The sequence below is a fragment of the Lindgomyces ingoldianus genome (assembly GCF_010093535.1).
Source record: "Lindgomyces ingoldianus strain ATCC 200398 unplaced genomic scaffold BDR25scaffold_42, whole genome shotgun sequence".
NCBI lineage: Eukaryota > Fungi > Ascomycota > Dothideomycetes > Pleosporales > Lindgomycetaceae > Lindgomyces > Lindgomyces ingoldianus.
Genome location: NW_022985203.1, coordinates 43,628 through 63,220, shown reverse-complemented (window position 1 = coordinate 63,220; position 19,593 = coordinate 43,628). Strand labels below are relative to the sequence as shown.

At 48.2% G+C, this 19,593-nt stretch overlaps 8 protein-coding genes across 8 annotated transcripts in view; 5 read left to right on the top strand and 3 right to left on the bottom strand.

Annotated features, from left to right (window-relative positions):
- The window catches only part of BDR25DRAFT_396495 (HET-domain-containing protein), a gene marked incomplete at its 5' end in the record, with an annotated part of 2,566 nt that extends 2,412 nt beyond the window's left edge, over positions 1 to 154 (top strand). Inside the window, one exon of the mRNA XM_033698437.1 lies at positions 1 to 154. Coding sequence (XP_033541682.1) covers positions 1 to 49 — 49 coding nt within the window. The 3' untranslated portion in view covers positions 50 to 154.
- A 1,874-nt stretch (positions 155 to 2,028) lies between these two features.
- On the top strand, positions 2,029 to 2,740 carry BDR25DRAFT_318835 (uncharacterized protein; the record flags this gene model as incomplete). Its single annotated transcript, XM_033691774.1, has 5 exons — positions 2,029 to 2,191; positions 2,236 to 2,249; positions 2,293 to 2,446; positions 2,507 to 2,635; positions 2,715 to 2,740. 5 exons carry the CDS (start codon positions 2,029 to 2,031, stop codon positions 2,738 to 2,740), a joined length of 486 nt encoding a protein of 161 aa, XP_033541681.1.
- Positions 2,741 to 3,610: 870 nt separating this feature from the next.
- Positions 3,611 to 4,948, top strand: BDR25DRAFT_241235 (uncharacterized protein; the record flags this gene model as incomplete). Its single annotated transcript, XM_033685738.1, has 2 exons — positions 3,611 to 3,702; positions 3,754 to 4,948. The coding sequence occupies 2 exons, from the start codon at positions 3,611 to 3,613 to the stop codon at positions 4,946 to 4,948; spliced, it is 1,287 nt and encodes a 428-aa protein (XP_033541680.1).
- A 683-nt stretch (positions 4,949 to 5,631) lies between these two features.
- BDR25DRAFT_271051 (uncharacterized protein) lies at positions 5,632 to 6,970 on the bottom strand. Its single transcript, XM_033687237.1, has 3 exons — positions 6,641 to 6,970; positions 6,446 to 6,573; positions 5,632 to 6,383 (listed from the first exon to the last, which is right to left on the bottom strand). The coding sequence occupies exons 1-3, from the start codon at positions 6,945 to 6,947 to the stop codon at positions 5,643 to 5,645; spliced, it is 1,176 nt and encodes a 391-aa protein (XP_033541679.1). The 5' UTR covers positions 6,948 to 6,970; the 3' UTR covers positions 5,632 to 5,642.
- Positions 6,971 to 8,764: 1,794 nt separating this feature from the next.
- Positions 8,765 to 12,284, bottom strand: BDR25DRAFT_295994 (uncharacterized protein). Its single transcript, XM_033688885.1, has 4 exons — positions 11,775 to 12,284; positions 11,480 to 11,701; positions 9,977 to 11,412; positions 8,765 to 9,907 (listed from the first exon to the last, which is right to left on the bottom strand). The coding sequence occupies exons 1-4, from the start codon at positions 11,994 to 11,996 to the stop codon at positions 9,100 to 9,102; spliced, it is 2,688 nt and encodes an 895-aa protein (XP_033541678.1). The 5' UTR covers positions 11,997 to 12,284; the 3' UTR covers positions 8,765 to 9,099.
- A 36-nt stretch (positions 12,285 to 12,320) lies between these two features.
- On the top strand, positions 12,321 to 13,487 carry BDR25DRAFT_361061 (uncharacterized protein; the record flags this gene model as incomplete). The annotated part of the gene is made up of 10 exons (XM_033696350.1): positions 12,321 to 12,375; positions 12,411 to 12,457; positions 12,486 to 12,568; positions 12,615 to 12,747; positions 12,783 to 12,827; positions 12,884 to 12,974; positions 13,012 to 13,051; positions 13,088 to 13,113; positions 13,162 to 13,322; positions 13,383 to 13,487. The coding sequence occupies 10 exons, from the start codon at positions 12,321 to 12,323 to the stop codon at positions 13,485 to 13,487; spliced, it is 786 nt and encodes a 261-aa protein (XP_033541677.1).
- BDR25DRAFT_295991 (P-loop containing nucleoside triphosphate hydrolase protein) lies at positions 13,271 to 16,134 on the bottom strand. The gene is made up of 6 exons (XM_033688884.1): positions 15,089 to 16,134; positions 14,749 to 15,028; positions 14,458 to 14,700; positions 14,204 to 14,407; positions 13,880 to 14,152; positions 13,271 to 13,828 (listed from the first exon to the last, which is right to left on the bottom strand). Exons 1-6 carry the CDS (start codon positions 16,079 to 16,081, stop codon positions 13,638 to 13,640), a joined length of 2,184 nt encoding a protein of 727 aa, XP_033541676.1. The 5' UTR covers positions 16,082 to 16,134; the 3' UTR covers positions 13,271 to 13,637.
- A 312-nt stretch (positions 16,135 to 16,446) lies between these two features.
- Positions 16,447 to 18,605, top strand: BDR25DRAFT_271045 (uncharacterized protein). Its single transcript, XM_033687236.1, has 5 exons — positions 16,447 to 16,682; positions 16,735 to 17,053; positions 17,101 to 17,641; positions 17,691 to 17,741; positions 17,801 to 18,605. The coding sequence occupies exons 1-5, from the start codon at positions 16,507 to 16,509 to the stop codon at positions 18,556 to 18,558; spliced, it is 1,845 nt and encodes a 614-aa protein (XP_033541675.1). The 5' UTR covers positions 16,447 to 16,506; the 3' UTR covers positions 18,559 to 18,605.
- The last annotated feature ends 988 nt before the right edge of the window (positions 18,606 to 19,593 follow it).

Sequence of the window (19,593 nt, the reverse complement as noted above, 5' to 3'; positions counted from 1 at the left end):
GAAGGGAAGACAAGTAATGGACCTTCTTCTTCAGCGGCGAGGAAGCTAAATTAAGGGTACAGAGGAGGTGATCAAGGCCGCGGCAGGAAACACAGAGCGGGAATGAAGTGATACGTCTTTGTAGGGACACAGAGAAAAGGGGACGTATAGCGTCGAAAAGAAGTGCTACGCCTTCTTTTTAGCAGCAAGGAGGCAAGATTAAGATTGCAAAGGAGGTGGTAAAGGTCACAGCGAGAAACACAGAGTGGAAAAGATGTAATAGACCTTCTTCAGGAGCAGAGAGAAGCCTGGGGGATCACAGAAGGACTTTTCCCAGAACTAGCAAGATACTTTAATGCTAGCTCTATAGCGCTTTTCCTTGAGTAGCGGGGAGGCGAACTTATGGTTATAGCGGGGGTAATAGTCTAGATTATAAGGTTATGGGGACGAATTTCAGGATCCTTAGGTGGGAACATTCTTCTACAATGACCTGTGTATCTAACCTAGTTTGATATACAGGAATTAGAGACAATGGAATGAAGCCGAATAGTTGGGCGCGTAAAGTATCGGACACTCGAAAGCAACACGCAGTTGGAGTGGCCTAGATAGTGGTAATATTCGGCATAGACTTGGAATGGTTATGAAAGGATTTTCTGTACAATAATTCACGACCACCAGTAGCGAGGGCGGCCAAACCGTCACAGCCATAGGGTTTGCACGCTCGAACTGCGACTACCAAGCACCGTTATGTACAGCTACAAATCACGTGTACGGAGGAGTAGCGAGGGGTTCGAGCATGTTTGCACTACAGATGGGGTGTTTCGTGACACCGGGGGGACGCTACCACTACGATTCCCGTCGAACTGAGGATTCATACTCGGGTAATTTCCACTATGAACCCTCGGGCTGTGCCAGTGAGTCTCGAAGTGCCTCGGAATGAGGTATGCGGCTTCCTGAGGCCTCACATTCGCACTCGCGTCGATACGAGGAGCCCCGTCCGGCCTTGGAACTGCGGGCACACTCATGAGGACTCCATTATCGGTCTAGATCCTCCCATTGCACCAGCCCCGTCGACCCTCCACCTGCACCTCCATTCCTGCCCCGCGTTGCTATAAGCATTGATCTGTATGTTTTCTTCAGCGTTCCTCGGGCCGCCTCTCAAGTCGAAATCAAGGACCCGCATCAAAAACTCTCCATACTGCCCCATCCGGACCGAGCGGAGCTTGAGCATAAGGAAGGCTAACAACCGATAGGCAGAGATCTACTCCTGCAAATGATGCCATAAGTGAGCCGCTATTAAGTGAGAAGTTTGATCGTACGGGGGTGATTCGGCCAGTTTAGAAGAGTAGGGAGAAAAGAGAGGATGAGCAGGATGAAAGAAAGGTAAGTGATATTTAACGCATAATAGTAGGACCTCCTGGTGGGGTTCCGCAAATGAAGTTAATTTGTGCTTATTATTATTATGGCTTTGAGTGATCGAAAAGAACTATGAAGCGATTCAAGAAAGGCGCTAGAGTGTGAAATCGAAATTCGATATACGGAACAATTAAGAATTCTTGGCTGCATGTAGCAATTAGACTAGGAGCAAGGACGTATGATCTTGGTCGTCTCTCTATATTCAGAAAGTATCCGAGGAGATCAAGGTCATCTCGTTTATGCTGTGGCGTTCTTGAGATGTCGAAGAACTGGCCATTGACTGCCTCGATACCCGGAAACATAGCCTTGGGCTAAGGGATATGAACGGGGCCCCTCATATCGTTTTGAGTGGAATGCAGTTTGGAGTCTCGGGAATCGCATCAATGAAGAGAACATCGATACCGCTCAGTATTTTCTTAGCATTTGTGAGTCATCTTTGTCTCCCTGTTTAATATTCCCGGTAACGTTATTTCCTCTTCGGGTCTATTGTTACTTCTTCCGCAATTGAGGTTTCGCCAGTCTCGAATTTGATATTTCAGGTGCTAGATTTCGTGAATGTTTATGTGCTGAGCTTCAGGGGTGAACCGCCGTCCAACGGTGCGCAACATGTGACGATTGACGGCTTCGTGAATGATGGGTACGAATATATCGTACATTTGGAACTTCCCAAGAGTTAACAAGTTGCAAATTGAAGAGCTTATAGGAATGACCCACGACTCAAGATTGTCGGAGCGGGCTATTAAGGTCTGCCAGCTGATTCTGGTCTGGGTTCATGGCGGTCCAGCGAGTCCTGATCGTGAGTGCAAACGTTGCAAGCTTGATTAACTTCTTTTGCTCTAGGGAGCAGTGAAACAGTGAGTTTAATACCACTGCGCCATGAGTGTTCATAATTGCTAGCATACTCTCCTGAACCGTGAGGGCTGGGTACTGGATTTGCAACCACCTGTCCTGGAATTGGCGCATGGTCGCCGATCGATACAAATCCATGACGCCGTAAATTTTTCTGTTGAGATGCATGAATTTCTCGGCTCCCTTGGCAAAGGCTCGAAGGGTGCCCGGATATCTGATTTTACATCTATGTTGGCTCTTGTGCATGCTTGATACTCTTTAGAGGGAATCCGACCTGCCTTTCTGGCAAAGTATGCATTCAAGACAGCCTTGGAAGATCCCAAGGACTATTCGAAGGGAGAAAATCCCGTTCCAGCTATTGCTAGAGAAGATTGCAGGTCGGGGTCACTTGGTATGAAGAAATGAGTTTGCTGGTTAAAAAAGACGCACTGTGTTGCAGTTCGAGTAGAAGGATCTACTATCCAATACAGAGAAGAAGGGGGCGGTGGAAGACTAAGAAATAGAAAAAAAGGCTCTCTAAGTCATGAAGGGGAAGAGCTGTGATGACATGGGTAACTTTCTCCCTGCGTCTTTGCATACTAGGTACTTTCATTTAGATAAAGTTGTTCACCCTGATGAGGGCCTCGTTTCCACCCCGGTAGTAATTCCTACATCATTAGGCTTCCATAGCTAAGATAACGAACGACTAGTCGTCGATGGTGGACTGGATATCTTGCCGAGCCTCACCCCTGAACTGAACCTGAGTCGAGACAGGAGGGGCTGTGATGGAGCGAGAGGCATATCTCAGTGTCATCGGCGCCACCGGCTGGTCTTCATCCATGGTGTATGGAAGCATGAATCACGAGAGAACTTCTTCTCGCGCGCCACGATGATGGTTTGATTGGACTGCAGATGCTGGTGAATGGTGGAGGAGTCGTGAGGCGATGATTGGCGGCTCTGTTCCCCAGATCGCCGCGCGTTGCTCAGCCATTCCCGGCGCCGTTCATCTTGGCGGTCACGCACCCGCCATTCCGCAGCAGGGGATGCCACAGGCCAGGGACGTTTCAGGTTGAACTTTGGCCTTGATTGTACTGGATCTTCAGTCCAGCGTCATCAGCAACGTCGCTCTTCATCTCTCCTGTCGCTCGCTTTTCGTCGTTCCTTTGCTCCTCCGCTTCTCCACGAGACATGCGGCGCACACCTCCCTGTGCCTCTTTGTCGCAGATTGTTGATCTATCTTTATCCCTCACGCCAGCCTCGCACCCCCAACCACCACCAACAGAGCCGCCCATTGACACAGCCTCCCGTTTTTGCGCCTTCACCTCTGCCTTTAACTGACGGCTGTTTCCACGCGATTCACACTCGCTATACGTCTTGTACCGTGAAGATGCCGTCTCTGCTAGCGACCCGCGACCCCGTGGGCGATGTCAAAGACACGTTCTCGTCGTGGGACAAGTGCATGGCAAAGACCTATTGCAAGTATGCGCTCTAATGAAGTCTATGTTAGAATTGCCACTCACGCTTCGACAGGTGGCCAGTCATAGTCGGCATAGTGGTCGGCTCCCTCATTATCCTCTCCATTGTCTTCTGCGTTGCTCGATGTATCTGCTGCGGCGCCGAATGCGCGTGCTGCTGCCTCAGGTGCTGTTCTTGCTGCACGCCTTCAAGTCGAAGGTCAGGACACAAACGAATGAACAGCGCAGCCCCTCCAGCATACCCTCCATCGTATCCCGCAGCCCCGCCCTCTGACACCCGGCCCGTCAACCAGCAGTATCGCTCACACGCTGCTCCCTCCTTCGCTCCTGCCCCTCCCCCTCCCCCTCTCCCTGCCCCTGCCCCTGCCCCTGCCCCTGCCTCTGCCCCTCTACACAAGGTCGCGCCCGAGCCTGAAAGACCCCAATACGCTAGGTTCGATAGCTCAAAGCCGGTCAACGAGGATGCGCTACCAGCTATGCCGAGCTGGAATGAAGCGAGAAGCGTGCATGTGGAGGAAACCGTCATGCCAGAGAAAAAAGGGGACATGGAGATGGACAGGCTAAATCAAAACGGAAGCGTCATAGATTCCACCGTGACAGCCGCAGCAGCTGTTGGAGGGCCGAGGAGGTCTCCGGCCAGGTCGCCTGTGCAGCGCTCGCCGACTCAGGATAGCTACGGATTTCCGCCCGGCTACCAGGCCAATTCACTAGCGGGCGGCCCTCCACACCGCAGCCCTCAGAGTAGCCCACTCCCGTACGGGAGGCAATACGGCGAGCACCAGGATAACTATCGCGGCGGGTCTCCCGCCCAGTCCTTGTCACCAGTCTATGTGGCTGGCGGAGGATATGCCCAAAACCAGTCGTATGGCCATCGCTCTCCAAACCAAAACAACAATCAACCATACGACAGGCCAAATGCAAGACCTAGCCCGCCAAATAATGGGGGTGGGGTTGGTCAGGGATACGGATACTCTGTGAACTCAAGGGAGATCGTTGAAATGCCCAGCCCTGGTCTGCATCGGAACGATACCTTTGGCCTCCCTCCTTCCGCTAAATCCAATTCACCCGGCTATGCGCTTGCGTCAACAAGATCCGAGCCACCAGCTGCGTATCCCGGCCAGCAAACCTATGAAGCCGCAGAACCCTCCTATCCAGGCCAGCAATCATATCAAGCCTACCAGCCCGCATCAGAGCCGCAATATTCAGGCTTGGCAAGGAAACCCGTCGATGGATCTTGGAAAGAAGTGTAGTTGGATGGATCCTTATCATCCGCCTTCTCGTTCATATTTACACCGCCCTTTTTAGCGCTTGAGCGGAAAATATTTTTCTTGTTGTTCTATAGTGTATATCTATGCATAGCGTTGGCGTTTAGGGATTTACAGACCTGGGAACTCCTTCCTGTGTTTAACGCTTTTCTTTCTATCCACAATTTCCTTGCTTTGATGTAATCCTGTATGTTCCTCTTCGTCACTTATACGAATCAGCTTGCGCACGGAGCTGGTTCTCGCGGCATCGATTGTGCTAATATTTTTCTTCGATGCCTGTCCTACAATATGGGCAATTTCCCTGTGTTGGCTTTGCATCCCTGAACCATAGCAGCCACCATGCTTATCGACAAGCCTCTCACTAGGCGCCCTGCGATGCAACGCATAATATACTTAATAGTTAAATTTGCACTTTTCTTTTCTCGCCATCATCCTCTCCGTCCCACTCTATCAATGCTAGAGTGACTCTGAAAATGATGCAACTCGCACTGAGGTTGGCGTAGTAATAAGGGAAGTTGAGAATGTTGTGTTGAAATTGGTGTTACGTGTTAGTCAGATATTTTTTTTTCATAACAATGAATATATTCAGACAACAAAACACTAGATGATCGGTGAAATTTGTTATCTCTTGCTTGATTGGGAAGGTTCAATTGATTGACTGGCAGGTTGGTAAGGTTCTCTACCGAATCATCCCTGCCTCCTTAAACCCCTCAAAAGCCTCAAACCACCCATCTTCTGGCTTCCTCTCCTCCTTAAATCCCGCTTCCCTTAGCCTCTTCAAACTAAGCTGTCGGTCGAACGACAGCCAATATCCATAGCTATCCAGTTGCTGCGAGTGCCAGATATCCACACCTTTCACACCCGCAGCTTTTAGCTTCCCCTGGTGCTCCCGAACGAACTCTCCCGGTTTCTGGTCGCTCGCACTCGCCAGTACTGGTGGTGGAACCCCTTTCAATCCAAACCACCGAGCAATCTGCGGCCACCGCTCTCTCATGGTACCAGGCGTCCCGCTATCTGCAACATTATAAACCCTTTCTCTAAACTCCTCCGGATGCAGATACGCATAGATTCCCACTCTCGCCAGCGTCCTAGCGCTCGTTTCCGTGTACTTAGAGTCATACCCTTCTCTTGTACCTGGATACGGGATTTCGGCACCATTGCCGTAAACAAGTTTCCAGGTAAATAGGTACACGGCCCAGTGACCAGCGAGAGAATACCCGCTTCCGTTTGGAGTGAAGCCGGTGATAGCGTCCGGGCATAGCTCACACCATGTCCAGTTCTGGCCGTCGCTTTCTTGAGTGAGAAGGGCGCGGTAGTGCGGATATGATACTGTCTGCGCGTAATCTGAGGGGAGGGTGTCGGCCATGGATTCTACGAGAGGCGCGATGAAGATGCCACCAGAACGGTAGATGCCATAACCCTGATGGATGAAAGTCAACTCCAATGAAAAATGAGGAGAGCAATAGGGGGTTGCCGGCTCACTCTTGTTCCGCCAGGGTACACAAAGAATTTGAAATTCAAAGACAGCTTTTTTACAGCACGAACGACTCTCCGCATCATGCCGACATTTACATCGACTTCTTTCAGCTCATCGTCCTCCTGCTTAAACGCTACATCCACCCATCAGCATCAATCTTTAACCAAACATCATAACCCGCTTTCTGGTACTAGACTTACCGCAGTAAAACACACAACTAACCCCCTCAACATCCTTCACCCTCTCCCTCAAAACCTCCTCAAACTCCTCACCTGCACCCAATAAATCCACTCCCCACACCAGCTCCAATTCCGGTCGTCCAGGTCCTGGCTCTGGCCAAAACGAATCCCCGAGTTTTAGGGGACGATTCACAAGAGCTGTGATTTTTGAAAATGGGGACGATGGGGGGTATGGTTGGAGGAGCTGGTTTACGACAGACCAGCCGATAAGGCCAGATGCGCCGATAATGAGGGCATGGCTGTTGTTGAGGTTGGGGTTTGAAGACATTGTGTATCTAGTAAAAATTTAACATAGTAATTCAGAGACATGAAGGTCGTTGAGTATAGTGTTTCGCTTTATATAGGGCTGCGTTGAAAGGATCTGACTAAATATGAGTCGAAATGATGGAATTGCCCCGTGGTGGAAGTTGCGTGGCTAGTGCGGGGAATGTGTCAACATCAATATCGACATCTCGATTTCACAATGCTTCCACTAGCAATGATCTCGACCTGCTTCTGAGGTGTTGTCATGTCGTTGGCACTGTGCCCGAATATATATCTACTAAATATGTGGAGTTTGGAGCAACCTCTTCATTAATGTGCAGAGTTAAAGCCCGGACCTCTGCGATCTAATCAGGAAAATATCACTGACGCAGCTGAAGTTCACGTGAGTTGAAGTCGTTGCTGCATGATTAGCTTGGCTCAGGATCAGTGTGCGACTTGATCCTGTCTTTAGCTAGATAGTAGCGCGTGAAGGCTGTAATTCACGTTTTCACATTTCCCCACCCGCCGTTGTCCCGCTTCGTCCGCCCCATGTTATTCAATCCCTTCTTCATCACTACTGTCACGGACCGTCATAAGAGTTGAGGCGGCAGGGCGTCGGAACAATTCAAGATGCTCTAGGTATCGGCTAGTATATTAAACGACTCCGCCAACAGCAAATTTCCCATGCACTCAAAATCAACTCTGACTTTCCAAGTTCACATCCTGGGAGCACGCTTATCACGATATTGCCACAGCATTCAACACTGCATTCAGGTCACTTTACTCCCGAATAGCTCCCAGGTCCAAAGCCGATAGCCACGGTAGACCCCACATCTTCGCCGCCTATAAATCTCCTCCAAAGTTGATCTCGAAGGTCTAGCGCGCGATTCCCCCCAAACCCCTCACCCCTCACCCTCGTTCCCATAGCCTGCCTAGCTACTAGCCAAGATCCGCTGCATGATCTAATCTCATGCCCTATTCTCCAAACTAAACCCTACAAAGCAACGTATCTTCGACCTCCAGGATCACCACAAGGACCCCAGCCCACATCCACCCCATTCTCTAACCTCAAAGACCGAATCAATTCCCAGGGCCTTCTAATCGACCAATATATCCCCGTGCGCCTGAACAAACCCCCACTCCCCCTGATTGCTCCTCACTCTCACCCTCAGAGTCACTGTAACGTTGACGATTTCACCAATGCACTGATCTACACCATTCTCAAATTAAACCTCACCTTCTCTCCCAGAAAGCGCTTTTCTCAAAATTCAAAGTTTGGATATGTACTTCCAAGGGGTTAGTTATAAGGAGCAATAATAAGGATGATTACTACGAAGAAGATTTGTGGTTTCTTAGCGGAGAGGGATAGAAACGAATGCAAGGCTAAGGGACGTTATCTGAATTTCAGGATTTAGACGTAGGGCATATATGGTGATTGGGACAAGGATTGATAGAATGTTCTTTGAGGGGGTTACGGTGGGCTAGTGGGATGGAATGGATTGAAATTTATGGAAGAGGACTCTTACCGCAACTAATTTTGAGGGTAGAGAATAGCCTTGGTTGTACGCACATAGAACTTAAAGGAGTATTTGAAACGTATTCTGGAAATAGGGTGTAATGATAAAACCTCTAAATCATGTACTTAGCAATTACCACATTGTCAATCCCCTGAAATCGGAACGTCCACTCCTGTAATGTGTAGGATAGTTTATAAGGGTGCCACGACTTCTTTGTAGCACTACTAAAAGGCACTCTTCCATCTAGCTGCTTGCCATGTTTAAGTGGAGACGTATACGTAACTATGGTTGATGTGATTTGCATCTATCATGGTCTTCTTAAATTCTTAGCTACAAGTAGCAAGTTACAGAGACTATATTATGCGATGACGCAATGAATATTGCAGAAACACGGTACAAAGCTTCCACCGTAGCCTTTATAGGCTTTCAGTATGAGGGACTTGGCTCAGGCTCCTTGCTTAGATTGTGTGGGTAGAGTAGACAGAACATCTTTGTTGCCGAGCTCTACTTGCTTGGGTCCAATGGCCAAAACCCAAGAGACTCGGACAATGATTTGAATGGCGGCATTGTGGAAGAGGAGAGGAGACCTGGTGTTGGACAGCAAGATAGTATGACTGGATATAGGAATGAATGGAAGATATGGAATCTAACAAAAGCGTCTCAACTAATGTGAGGGAAATACTGACTCCAATTCGGAGTCTGGAGAACCGAATCCGGTAAATGGAAAAGATTGGTGAAGCACTCAACGACCAAGTATCCCCGGGAAAGGAAATAAAGCGGGAAATAACCTCCGATATATGCGCCGAGCCAGATAAGGTAGATCCAAGCGGCAGTCTCATCCACTATCTTGTACCAGCGCCCATTATCCACACTCTTATCCCGCCACCAGTGCCATGCTATCCGTTGATCTCTGTGCCTGCGCTGCTTGGCTAAAAGTATTTGCAGCGACATGTAAAGCATACGAGGTAAATAGACAGGCCCGTATCCGGCAACAGCGATACTTGACAGGCGCCAAAGCACCGACTCCGTTCTGCTCGGGAAGTGGGCATTCCAAGCGAGGAGGTGCATTCCGCCGTATATGGCGCAAGCAGCGGTCATTCCAAAGTATAGAAGCCAGTCCTTACTTTTGATGCCAAGCACGATGAATCCGGGAGCATGGTTGCTTTTTCGAAGTGACACCAAGTCGCATTCGAGCCAGTCCTCGGCAAACATGGGTAGCTTCACAAAGCGTTCGCTGTAATTGTTGAGAGTATACCAGCCATGTCTCTCGATTGCCTGTGAAGCCAGTCTCCATCGCGTAACATCTCTCGGTCGTAAAAGTAGGTACGGACGATCTTGATGCTTGATGCCAAAGTTTTCTGGGGCAAGCCTTTTCCTCATATGAAGCTTGAATCCGTACAACATCTCTCCCTCCCAGATCTTGAAAAAACCATATAGTAGTGGCTGAGGAGCGTGGTTGTTGATTGAACTCGTTAGAAGTCAGCTTCTGCCCGATCGATTTTAGGTGACGTGGAACCATTTGTGGAGACCATCTCACCTTTTCGCAAAATCACGGTTATATTCTGTTGTGATGCTTTGAGCTTCCCATCCTGCATTATGCTCTCCGGTTTCTTCTTGCGGGTTTAATTTTGGCCTCGCACTCTGTTCGACTTCTTGATTGCCTACCCCTGAGTTCTCTCCTCCTGTGTGGCCACCTACTCTTGCATCAGATTCTAATCTCCAATACTCTCCAGACACACGGCTTTCTTGAGGTTTAGCATTCTCTCCTCCCATATAATCCTTCTCTAAAGGTTTATTTGACCGCAACCTTGAATCTACTTCACTTGTATGGTGACCTTCATGACGTACAGCTTGGCTCACTCCTGCTTCCCTTCCTCTATCCTCCTCTTGTCCCATCGGTTCCTTTATGTTAAGAATTGACTTACTTAGTTCACAGTATCGATCAGCAATAGGAGCAAGATCTGTAGGCGGTACCTTGGCAAAAGAAAACGGCTCAGGGCATCTGAAGGGGAAATCACTAGGGGAAAACCTAAACAGGTTGAACTTCTCCTGTCCTTCTAGTCTAGAAGCCATGCACATAAAGGCATAAAGCTCTTCCATTTCCGTGCCGATTACTGAAATGAGGGACGGTTCGGAGACATCCAACGGCTTGTGCCACCAGAGGAACGCGATGAGAAGAGCACAAACAGAGTGACCAAATGTGTTCAACTCCAGCAAGCTGATAGAAAGGCCAAAGGACATTCTGGTGATACATTGTACGCAGAACCATAGTGCCTGGAGGCAGACCAAGGCTTTCGTTAGTCCATTCGCTTTGCTTTTATCTTCTATCTGTTCGATCGACAGATCAGGGATTGCGTTCGGCTGATACTCCGCCAACAATATTAGGCCGGGTTCCGTGATTGTTAAACGTTCGAAGTGCGAGTCCACTGTCTCATGCACGGAAGATACATTTGCGCTATCATTTCTCTGTGCAAAGTGCATGTCCGCTAGGAGGGCCTTTAGATATTTGGACACGGATGGTAAGAAACGGGGTTTCGGGATTTGCGGAGCATCGAGATCGTCATTTGCTGGGGCAGAACTGGGTGGGGAAGAGACGGGGCTGTTGTCGATATGAGCTCGTGGGTTGGTGGTCTGAACTGAAATGGCGGGCCTTTCTTGTCCACGTGTATCCGCGATCGTGTCGCTCCGCTCAGCTAAGAGAGGTCCGGCGGTTTCTGAGCCCGGGACGCTCGGTGTCACAGGATTACGAGTATAGAAACCATGAGCTGCGGTCTCTTCATCTTTGATACGCTGGGAGACTCGAGGACCTGGTGCAAAATGGTGAGCGTATCTGGTTAGGTCAAACGCGAACCCTCCCATTTGGGCGTAGTGGCTGTGGACATGAGTCCACTCATACTTCCGGGGCCTGTGCCCTTTCGACCATGCTTGCCTTCTACGCAGCTCACTCATCCGCTTCAGTATTTGGTCATCCTCCTGTTTTCATTTTGTCAGCAATAGCGCATGGTTGTTGAATTCAAAGCGAGCATCCCGCGAACCATACCTTAGATTCTGGTTGCGCTCTACGCATGAAGTGAAATTTCCTCATAAGGGTTTTCATGCGCGGGAAGGAGGGAAGACTTTCCAGGAGTCTTTGGCTATATGTACTTATGAAGGAAAGAATACGGGCATACGTCCGGATGTATGGAGTTTCGTTGAGCTTTTGTCGCATATCTCTCGTTAGAACCAAAGCAAATGTTCGTTGACGCCATGCGGTGTATGCAACCTAAGTTGTTAGCGTGTCAATTCCTTGCAAGGCTAGAACAGGAAGAGGCGAAGGACTTAGGTACAGGACTTACAATCTCGGGCGCGAAAAGCCCAATAAGCAGCCAATAGAACCTTCGAAACCACGGCCTCCAGCGACTTTCGCCATATCTAGGTACATTGAGATGTACAGCAGCCCATACACAAAGACTAATAGTAACCAGACATGAGGAAAGAATGCTCCATGTACCGCGTGTATGGGGTTCAGGCACCCATCCAGTTGCAAGTGTATCGTTCAGGTTGAAGGGGAGGTACATATTCAAAGGATTCGGTGAGATTAGGTCTGTAATGAGGAGCCAGGGACGCAATCACTGCGAGATGTAATGGCCGCAACAACTGGAAGAAGAGCCGAATAATGGGAAGCAGCCCATTCTCCTAGAAGAGAATAACCTGACCTTGTATGTGCGAAAAGTTGCATGAATGAATGACCTGTCAGGGCATTCATCCTGAACAGTTGGACTCGAACGAGCAGCCACACTACAGGTGTGGAGGCGCCACAAGTTCTAGTAGACACCTGAGCTGGGTATTGTACTTGTACTCCATGTCTTGCAGTCCGAGAATAGGAGAGAACCCTGGATCTCATGATTTTGGGGCTGGTGGTGAGCTGCGCCATGATCGCTTATGCTAGTCGAAAAGGTCGGATCTAGTTAGTCAACATGATATCACCTGAGAACGCCTTCTGCTTGTGAGCGATATCCATAGCCCAAACGCCCAAGTTGTGTGGTTTGATCAGAGTACTTTCCTAGATTGGTAATACGCATTTGCCTCCACCACTTGTATACTTTCCACGATTGGTAAGAGAATCCGCCTTCCCGTCACCGGACATTTGGTCCGATGGACTCAGATGATTTTACACTCTGCTGTTGGACCATTAGTTTCGGCCACAAATGCTCTAGTACTAGGCATACGAGTTCATGTGAGGAATTGTTCGACCAAGAGCACGCTCAGAGCAGACTCTGGAAGAGAAGGCAGTGGATGGTTTTCATTCCAGATATGGAAAGATGGATGGTGACTTTAATTGAAGGTTAGACATCCATATGTAGGGAGAGATATTTAAGAGGGGGCATTGCCTTCTGGATAAGAAACGGGTTCGATAACATAGACTTCAGGGGTGAGCTTGGATTTATTTATTGCGAACACCTAGATGCCCCAAGGCGTTCTCGGGCTAAAATGGGACTTTTCCATTCAGTTTCAAATCTTGCACGAGAAGACACAGAAGATCAAGGCTTCACTTAGTAGGCTAATATGAAGCTCGAAATCACAGCTCTTCAGGCCGGAATCTAGGTAATTGTGACGTCAAATTTTTTACTTGGTCCTCACTTATAAGTAGGAGTTGAGGCATTTCAAGGTTTCACGCTGAGAATTCGCTCGCAGGTATGGTCGATTGAATTTAAGGTCTCATTCCAACCTACCGTCGCGGAGATCTAGATATTTTAAGACATTTCGAAAGGCGTCTCGCAGGAGCATACTGTGAACTAATTAAGCTTTTTCCACCTTTGGGCGGGGCGTATAAAGAATTCTGTTTCATATTCTCGTTGCTAGACAGGAGCTTCAACCGTACAGATTTTAATCATGTCGCTGCGGTATAGGATATTAAGCAAGAAGTAAGAGCTTGCTGTAGAGTTTCAAAATCAGATGTTGAGTGTCCTAGGGAGTACACAAATGAGAGGTGGATGCTAAGCCTTTTGAATACTCCTTTTGGGTTTCTAATATTGAAATATCTCAGTTTGCTAGTACTCTCCGCTTAGGCTGTGCGTTAAGGTTATCTGATTGGTTTAGAGATTGTTAGGTAGTAACCTCGCGCTTCCGCGGCCACCGAAAACCATTCAAGACAACGTAACTTTTGCTGATTTACCTGTGTTCACCACTGTATTAATATCTTCGTTCTTGTAATCTTATCACCTATCCAATCTCTCCATCCTTCGCTCAGCCCGTTTTCCTTCATCGCCATGATGGAGATCCCGAAGGTAGAGTTTGAAGTCACGGGACATCTCCACTACGGACTTGAGGTGTTTATCAGTCAAGATGATCTTGCCTTCTTGGTCCTTTGTTGCTTCATACTCTGCTAATGCGACAGCTGTTTGAAAAGCTGGCTCCTCTCAGTAAGGGTCACGTGAGGCGGTCATATGTATTTACGTACCGTTCCTGATTTCCCTTCCGTTCCAATTCAGAGACTTCAGCTCCTTTCCCTCGAGATATTCTTTCGCGTCAATGTTCGGCCTAATGTAATCACCCCTCTCCCGCTGGAGCTTGTCGATGAACGTCTGCCACACTTTTCGCCTGCCTTCATCGTCGAAATCCGGATACCACAGTTGGACATGGATCCGAGAGATGAATGCATCGTCAAAAGAACCAACTCTGTTTGTTGTAAGGAATAAGATACCGTCGTAGAATTCAAGAGCGCGGAGAAACCCTAGGAGCCGGATAAGTAAGATCACCTATTGCGCTGGGTGCTTAAACTCACCAGCTACAAGACTGTTACGGGTTAAATCAGCAGTTGTGCGACGCTCCATAAAAACGTCTGCCTCATCAATTAGAAGAACTGCCCCCCAGCTGCGAGCTCTTTTGAAGTGTTCCATGAGATTCCTTTCGACATCTAGTGCGCTCGTTCCAATGTCACTACTTGTCAGAACCATGAGAGGCCGGCTTGTGAAAGCGGCAATGCATTCTAGGAATAAATTAGCATCGGTAGTTTCTGATGCTCCCATTAATACTCACCGGCAGTGCAAGTTTTGCCAACTCCAGGCATTCCATGGAGAAGGAATATCAGCCCGCTGCCCTTGCCCTTGACGAAATCCGCAGACCATGGCTCTCTATCTGACTTTTCGCCAAATTTGTTGAGCCGTATGAAGCTTTTTGCAAGTGCTTTTAGCATTGTTACACGCTTTTCGTCCATAACGAGATGGTCGATCATGTCTTCTTCGAATCTTGGCTCAGAGAAGCTCTTGACATTGAGTAATTCTGTGTGTCGTTAAAACTGACGTACTTTGAGCTAGAATTATCTCCTACCCCAGGTCCTTGTTCTGAATATGAAAGCCCATATGCTCCCAGGGAGTAACAGGTACTGATCGTCGTCCAATTTGTCCACGAGTTTAGGGGGGAGTTGCTGGTACGCTTCAAACATTGCAGTGTGCTTTTCGAGGCTGGCATCCCTTCTCTGGTTACAAACAGAGCAGGTACAGTCGGAGATCCAAGTACGATTGTCTGCAGAACTGCCCATAAACCGGGGCCTCATGGCCGGCATTGCTTCATAGTAAGCATCCATGTCCACCATCACCAGTCCGTCAACCTAGCACAGAGAATAGATCAGTCGAACTAATCAAACCGTGTTAAATATCGATCCTCTCACCTCATTATGTGGAAATGTCTCTGTCTTCCCCTTATAATATCGGCATTGTTTGCGTAGAAGACTCCAGTATAGCTTCCCTTGCTCAATAAGCATTTCAACCTCTTTCTCTCGCGGGGATGCTCTCATATCAACCGGTGTCACTAGGCTCAGACGCTCACCATCGTACTTTGAGAGAGAGGCGATTCGTAGACGACGATCAACAAGAGAACCGTTATAATCGAGGGTCCAATAATGGAATGTCCACTCCCTAGGTGGAGTTTCAAAGCTGCCCCCGACAACAGAGTGCATGATTCCCGCGCAGGTTTCTGCGTTATCCGCCCAAGGACCCTGGAATGCGACCCCAGGTTTGAGTGGTACCCATAGCATGTCAAATGTCCCATATCCTCTCCGGTTCCGGGCTCTCTCCTCTTCAACTGCAGGCATTATGTGCTCACCGAGGAACGCTTTGAGTATGCCGAGGTGCTCATAGGCATCCTTTTCTTTGTAACAGACTTCCTTCGGTGAATCTAGCCGGAGCCTCTCCCTATATTCCATCAACTCATCGTAGTGGTGCACCAAAATTGCATAAGGTGCCGCAATTTTGATAACATCACTCGACAGGTCTTGGCTAGGGTAGTACTGAACTACTGAACGAAGAGCGTGAATGATTGCACCCGAAAGGATACTCATGCTGACCGAAGAGACGTTTGCAGCAGGAGGAAGTCTGAAGTTAGCCTCATCCACAGTCGACTTTTGAGCAGTCTTGATCGTGGTGACGATCTCAAACACTGTTTGTTCGGCGCTCGAAGTCTCGTCCTCATAATTCAGGCCTTTTGTCTCATATCGGTGGATTACGCTACCCGTTGAAATTTCGACATATTCGACACGGAACTTGATACGACTCTGTACATTACCCTTCTGTGTATCCCTAAAATTTGCTTTGATTGCTTCTGGTTTTTCCACTTGGGCCGGTACTGTCTGGATCGTTTCGTTCGCCATGATCTCAACAGCCATTGTGGTGGAAAATAGTCAATAATCGCAAAGTGCGTGATAAGGCTAGAGAAGAGATGGATCAGCTGAAGGTTCCTTATCGAAGGCTAGCAACAAAAGATAAAGGACTTAGCACTTTCAGCCTCCTGTTGCCGCTCGAGGCTGCGTCCGGAAAGTGCTTCGCCCCCAACACAGCTGATGATCAGTCAGCCAGGAAGATCCTTTGATTCGTTTTTCTGTTACACTGCATGAATTGTGGAGGGGTTTCTCCAATGAGGGGTGTACCCCCAAACAGCTTGCTGCAAGTTGCTTAACTCAGGTGTCTGCCTGGCGCTTACAAAATAGAAGATATCCGTGAATGACTGCTCCTTCAGCCTTATCCACCGGGTTCCCAACCTGCTTAAAAAGTTTTCTTCATCCTACAAAATTCCTACTGGGACGGATCAGAAATGGAAGACATCGAAGGGCCACGCAAAGTAGTTCGGATATACAGCTTCCACGCCCAAGAACGCCTCCCTCCAACAAGCGATGCACATACCCTAGGACGTATACTAAGTACGGAGGAGCCTTCATTAGAGGATATAATCGAGCCATGGCGCAGGTTTTTCGAACCCTATTCGGAGAGGTATGTGATAAGTGCCCATGGACATACCGGTAATGCACTGAAAGAAAGGAAGTGACCCAATCACCGCCGTCCTCTCTGTGGAAGCGGAGAAACTTCGACAACAATGGATTGAATTCCAACGGGGGAATTCAAAAGAAGATCGAGTTGACGTGGGGGCCTCTGAACCTACCATGCAAGGCGTGATTTGCATGGTGGCTGACGCAGGGAAGGTATGGCAAGCTAAAAAAGACAAGGGCAAAAGGGGTAAAGCTATAACGTATTTTCATCGCCTCTGTGGCGCACTTGATAGACATAGCAATATGCTTGAGACTATCCCGAAAGGAAACGAATATGTTTCCATCTTTGCCGGCACGATTACGACTCTTATCAAGGTGAACCATCACAATAGGAGACGCTAATCACGGCTGATTCTGATTAGGCAAGTGTAAATCACGAAAATATTGCTGAGGAGCTTTCCCAAGCCCTATGGATGATCAGTGAACACTCCGCGGACTGCGAGGTTGAAATGGAGCTCTTCAGAACAGAAGCGATGCAACGCGCCGTGGCGGACCTCTACGCCCACATCTTTCTCTTTCTTACAGACACCCTGAGTTGGTACATGAAAAAAAGAAGAAAAAGAATGATGGACTCTTTTAATGAGAGGTTCCTTCAAGAATTCGAGTGCGAGATTGATAACATCAAGCGCAAGTCCGAGATAATCAAAAGAAAAGCTGCTCAGCATCTCATGGCGGAGCAGCGAGTAACAAGACTGACAGTTGAGGAGACCAGGAAAGATTTGAGATTAGGACTAGAAGGGGTAATGAGAACGCACGCTGAGACAATGTATTATGCTCAACATGTCGCCGACCAGATCGAGAGGCAGAGGGTTGAGCAACAGGAGGTAAAAAACAATGTTGCTCAGCTATATCGTAACATCGTAAAGTTCCTCACAGACTCTGCTCAGTCCGAAAAAGGGAATGGTGAGTCAAGCTTAGCAAGCCCATGTCACACCTCGCTGATACAAGCTAGTATCTCTCGACTTGGAGAGCGAGCACATTATGAATCCCAGAGCAGTACAAGGTACAGTTTCCACAAGACAACTGAAACGCCCAGGGCGTACGGATTGACAAAACATCCAGGTGCGAATAAGTCACGAGACGACCTACATCTCAACTCAGCCTCCCTTGAAGACTTCTTTCAACGCGATCGTGTCCGGCTGGAATGCGACCTCTTCGTTCCTACCCCAGTAGATCCAGAAGCCGTCTCTTGTCTCGCGGAATGGACGAGGCAACTTTCTTCGTTTCCTATATTGTCCATCGCCTCCCGCGACTTCTCCTCGAGGGATGAACTCGAAAACCCGATGACCATACTCGCGGCCAAATTCATCGACTTCGCTGCAGCGTCTAATATCCCTCTCGTTTCCTACTTCTGCGAACTGAAACGCGGAGAAAGGCTACAAATGGGCAACACACTGGAGATGCAAGGGTTGATGTCGCTATTTTATGGAATTCTACGCCAGATGATTGAGCTGGCACCTCCAGAATTCAAGAGTTCCAAGGATTTTTCTAAGGAGCGGTTTGAAAAACTTGACGGAAGTGTACACTCCTGGGATCATCTCACTAGTGTATTCCGAGATGTCCAGGATATACTCCCCGGAAAACTGTTCTGCGTGATCGATGGGCTGCAGTGGTTAGACGACGCGAGCACTTCTTCCTTCCTAGCCCAATTTGTAGAGATGCTACGTCGTGACAATTTTAAGGTCCTGATTACCACGACTGGACAATCGCAGTGCTTATTAGACTGCCTAACGCGGGAAGAATTGTTGATCTTAGAGAGACCCAGAGGAGAAAAGGCGGGTTCGTTATGGAAGTTCGAGGAAGGTGTGCTAGAGTTGTAGTTGATATTGCGCAAAGGGTTGTGATACTTCGGAACCTTGGACGTTTGGGATACAGTTAGTATGAATGAAAATTATGAAATCCCCACGAACGACTTCCCCGTGAGACCATGAGCAATAATCACAACCTCCATCACCCAATAGTTTGCTAGGATTAGATGTACTCTTCCACCTTAGTATTGTGTATTTGTATCCCTCACTCCCTAACTCCCTGGGTCGGAAAGACGCTCGACTTCTGGGGAACTTCTCATAGGGGATTATTCGTAGGCTCCGAGATTGGAACCACCTGCATTTAGTATTCCAAGTTCGTCCGCCTTCAGTTGCATTTCTCTCATCTGGGAAGGTGACCTTATCTCAATCTCCATATTCTAAGCCAGAAAGCGCTAGTGGCGAAATACCTGCGCTTCAAACAAAAAAGTCAATACATCATTGGAGAGCAGGAAGGGAGAGCATAACCTCAGTGGAAGCTTCTCGTTTGGCACTGATCTAGCTACCTTCATAGCTACGAAGTACGAAGCCAGAAGTCTATATACAGAATTGGGAATAAAGTTCTTGATAATCCCCTAGAGTCTCTGAGGACCTCCCTGGATTCCGAAGTCACAAGACCGCATGTATCCGAACTCTAGAAAGAGAGCAATAACAGAGACTCTCTGTTTAGTCTCTAGTCTTCACTCAAGAAAAGACTAGAAACCAACTTATAATTCGACGCACTCCCAACAATCTCACAACGCGCTTCGTAAATATCTATGTTTAGACTTCTCAACAAGCAAGTTAAGTTCATTGTCAGCGAGAAACGTTATGCCTATTTAGGACGCGCAGCCCTATACAGGAAGATCATTAACCCAATTAGGTAGTTGATCAAGGCAAGTTGGACTTTGGAAACGCAAACTTTTCTTCTTGACAAGTCTGACTGATGTCCCCTTCAATGAGGACAAGGGCCAGAAGAGAAGCCGAGAGATAAAATATTGCAAGCAATTATAAGAAGCCTCAGAGGAAAATGCAAAGAACGTGAAACGAGTTGATCAGATCGTGTGCTTT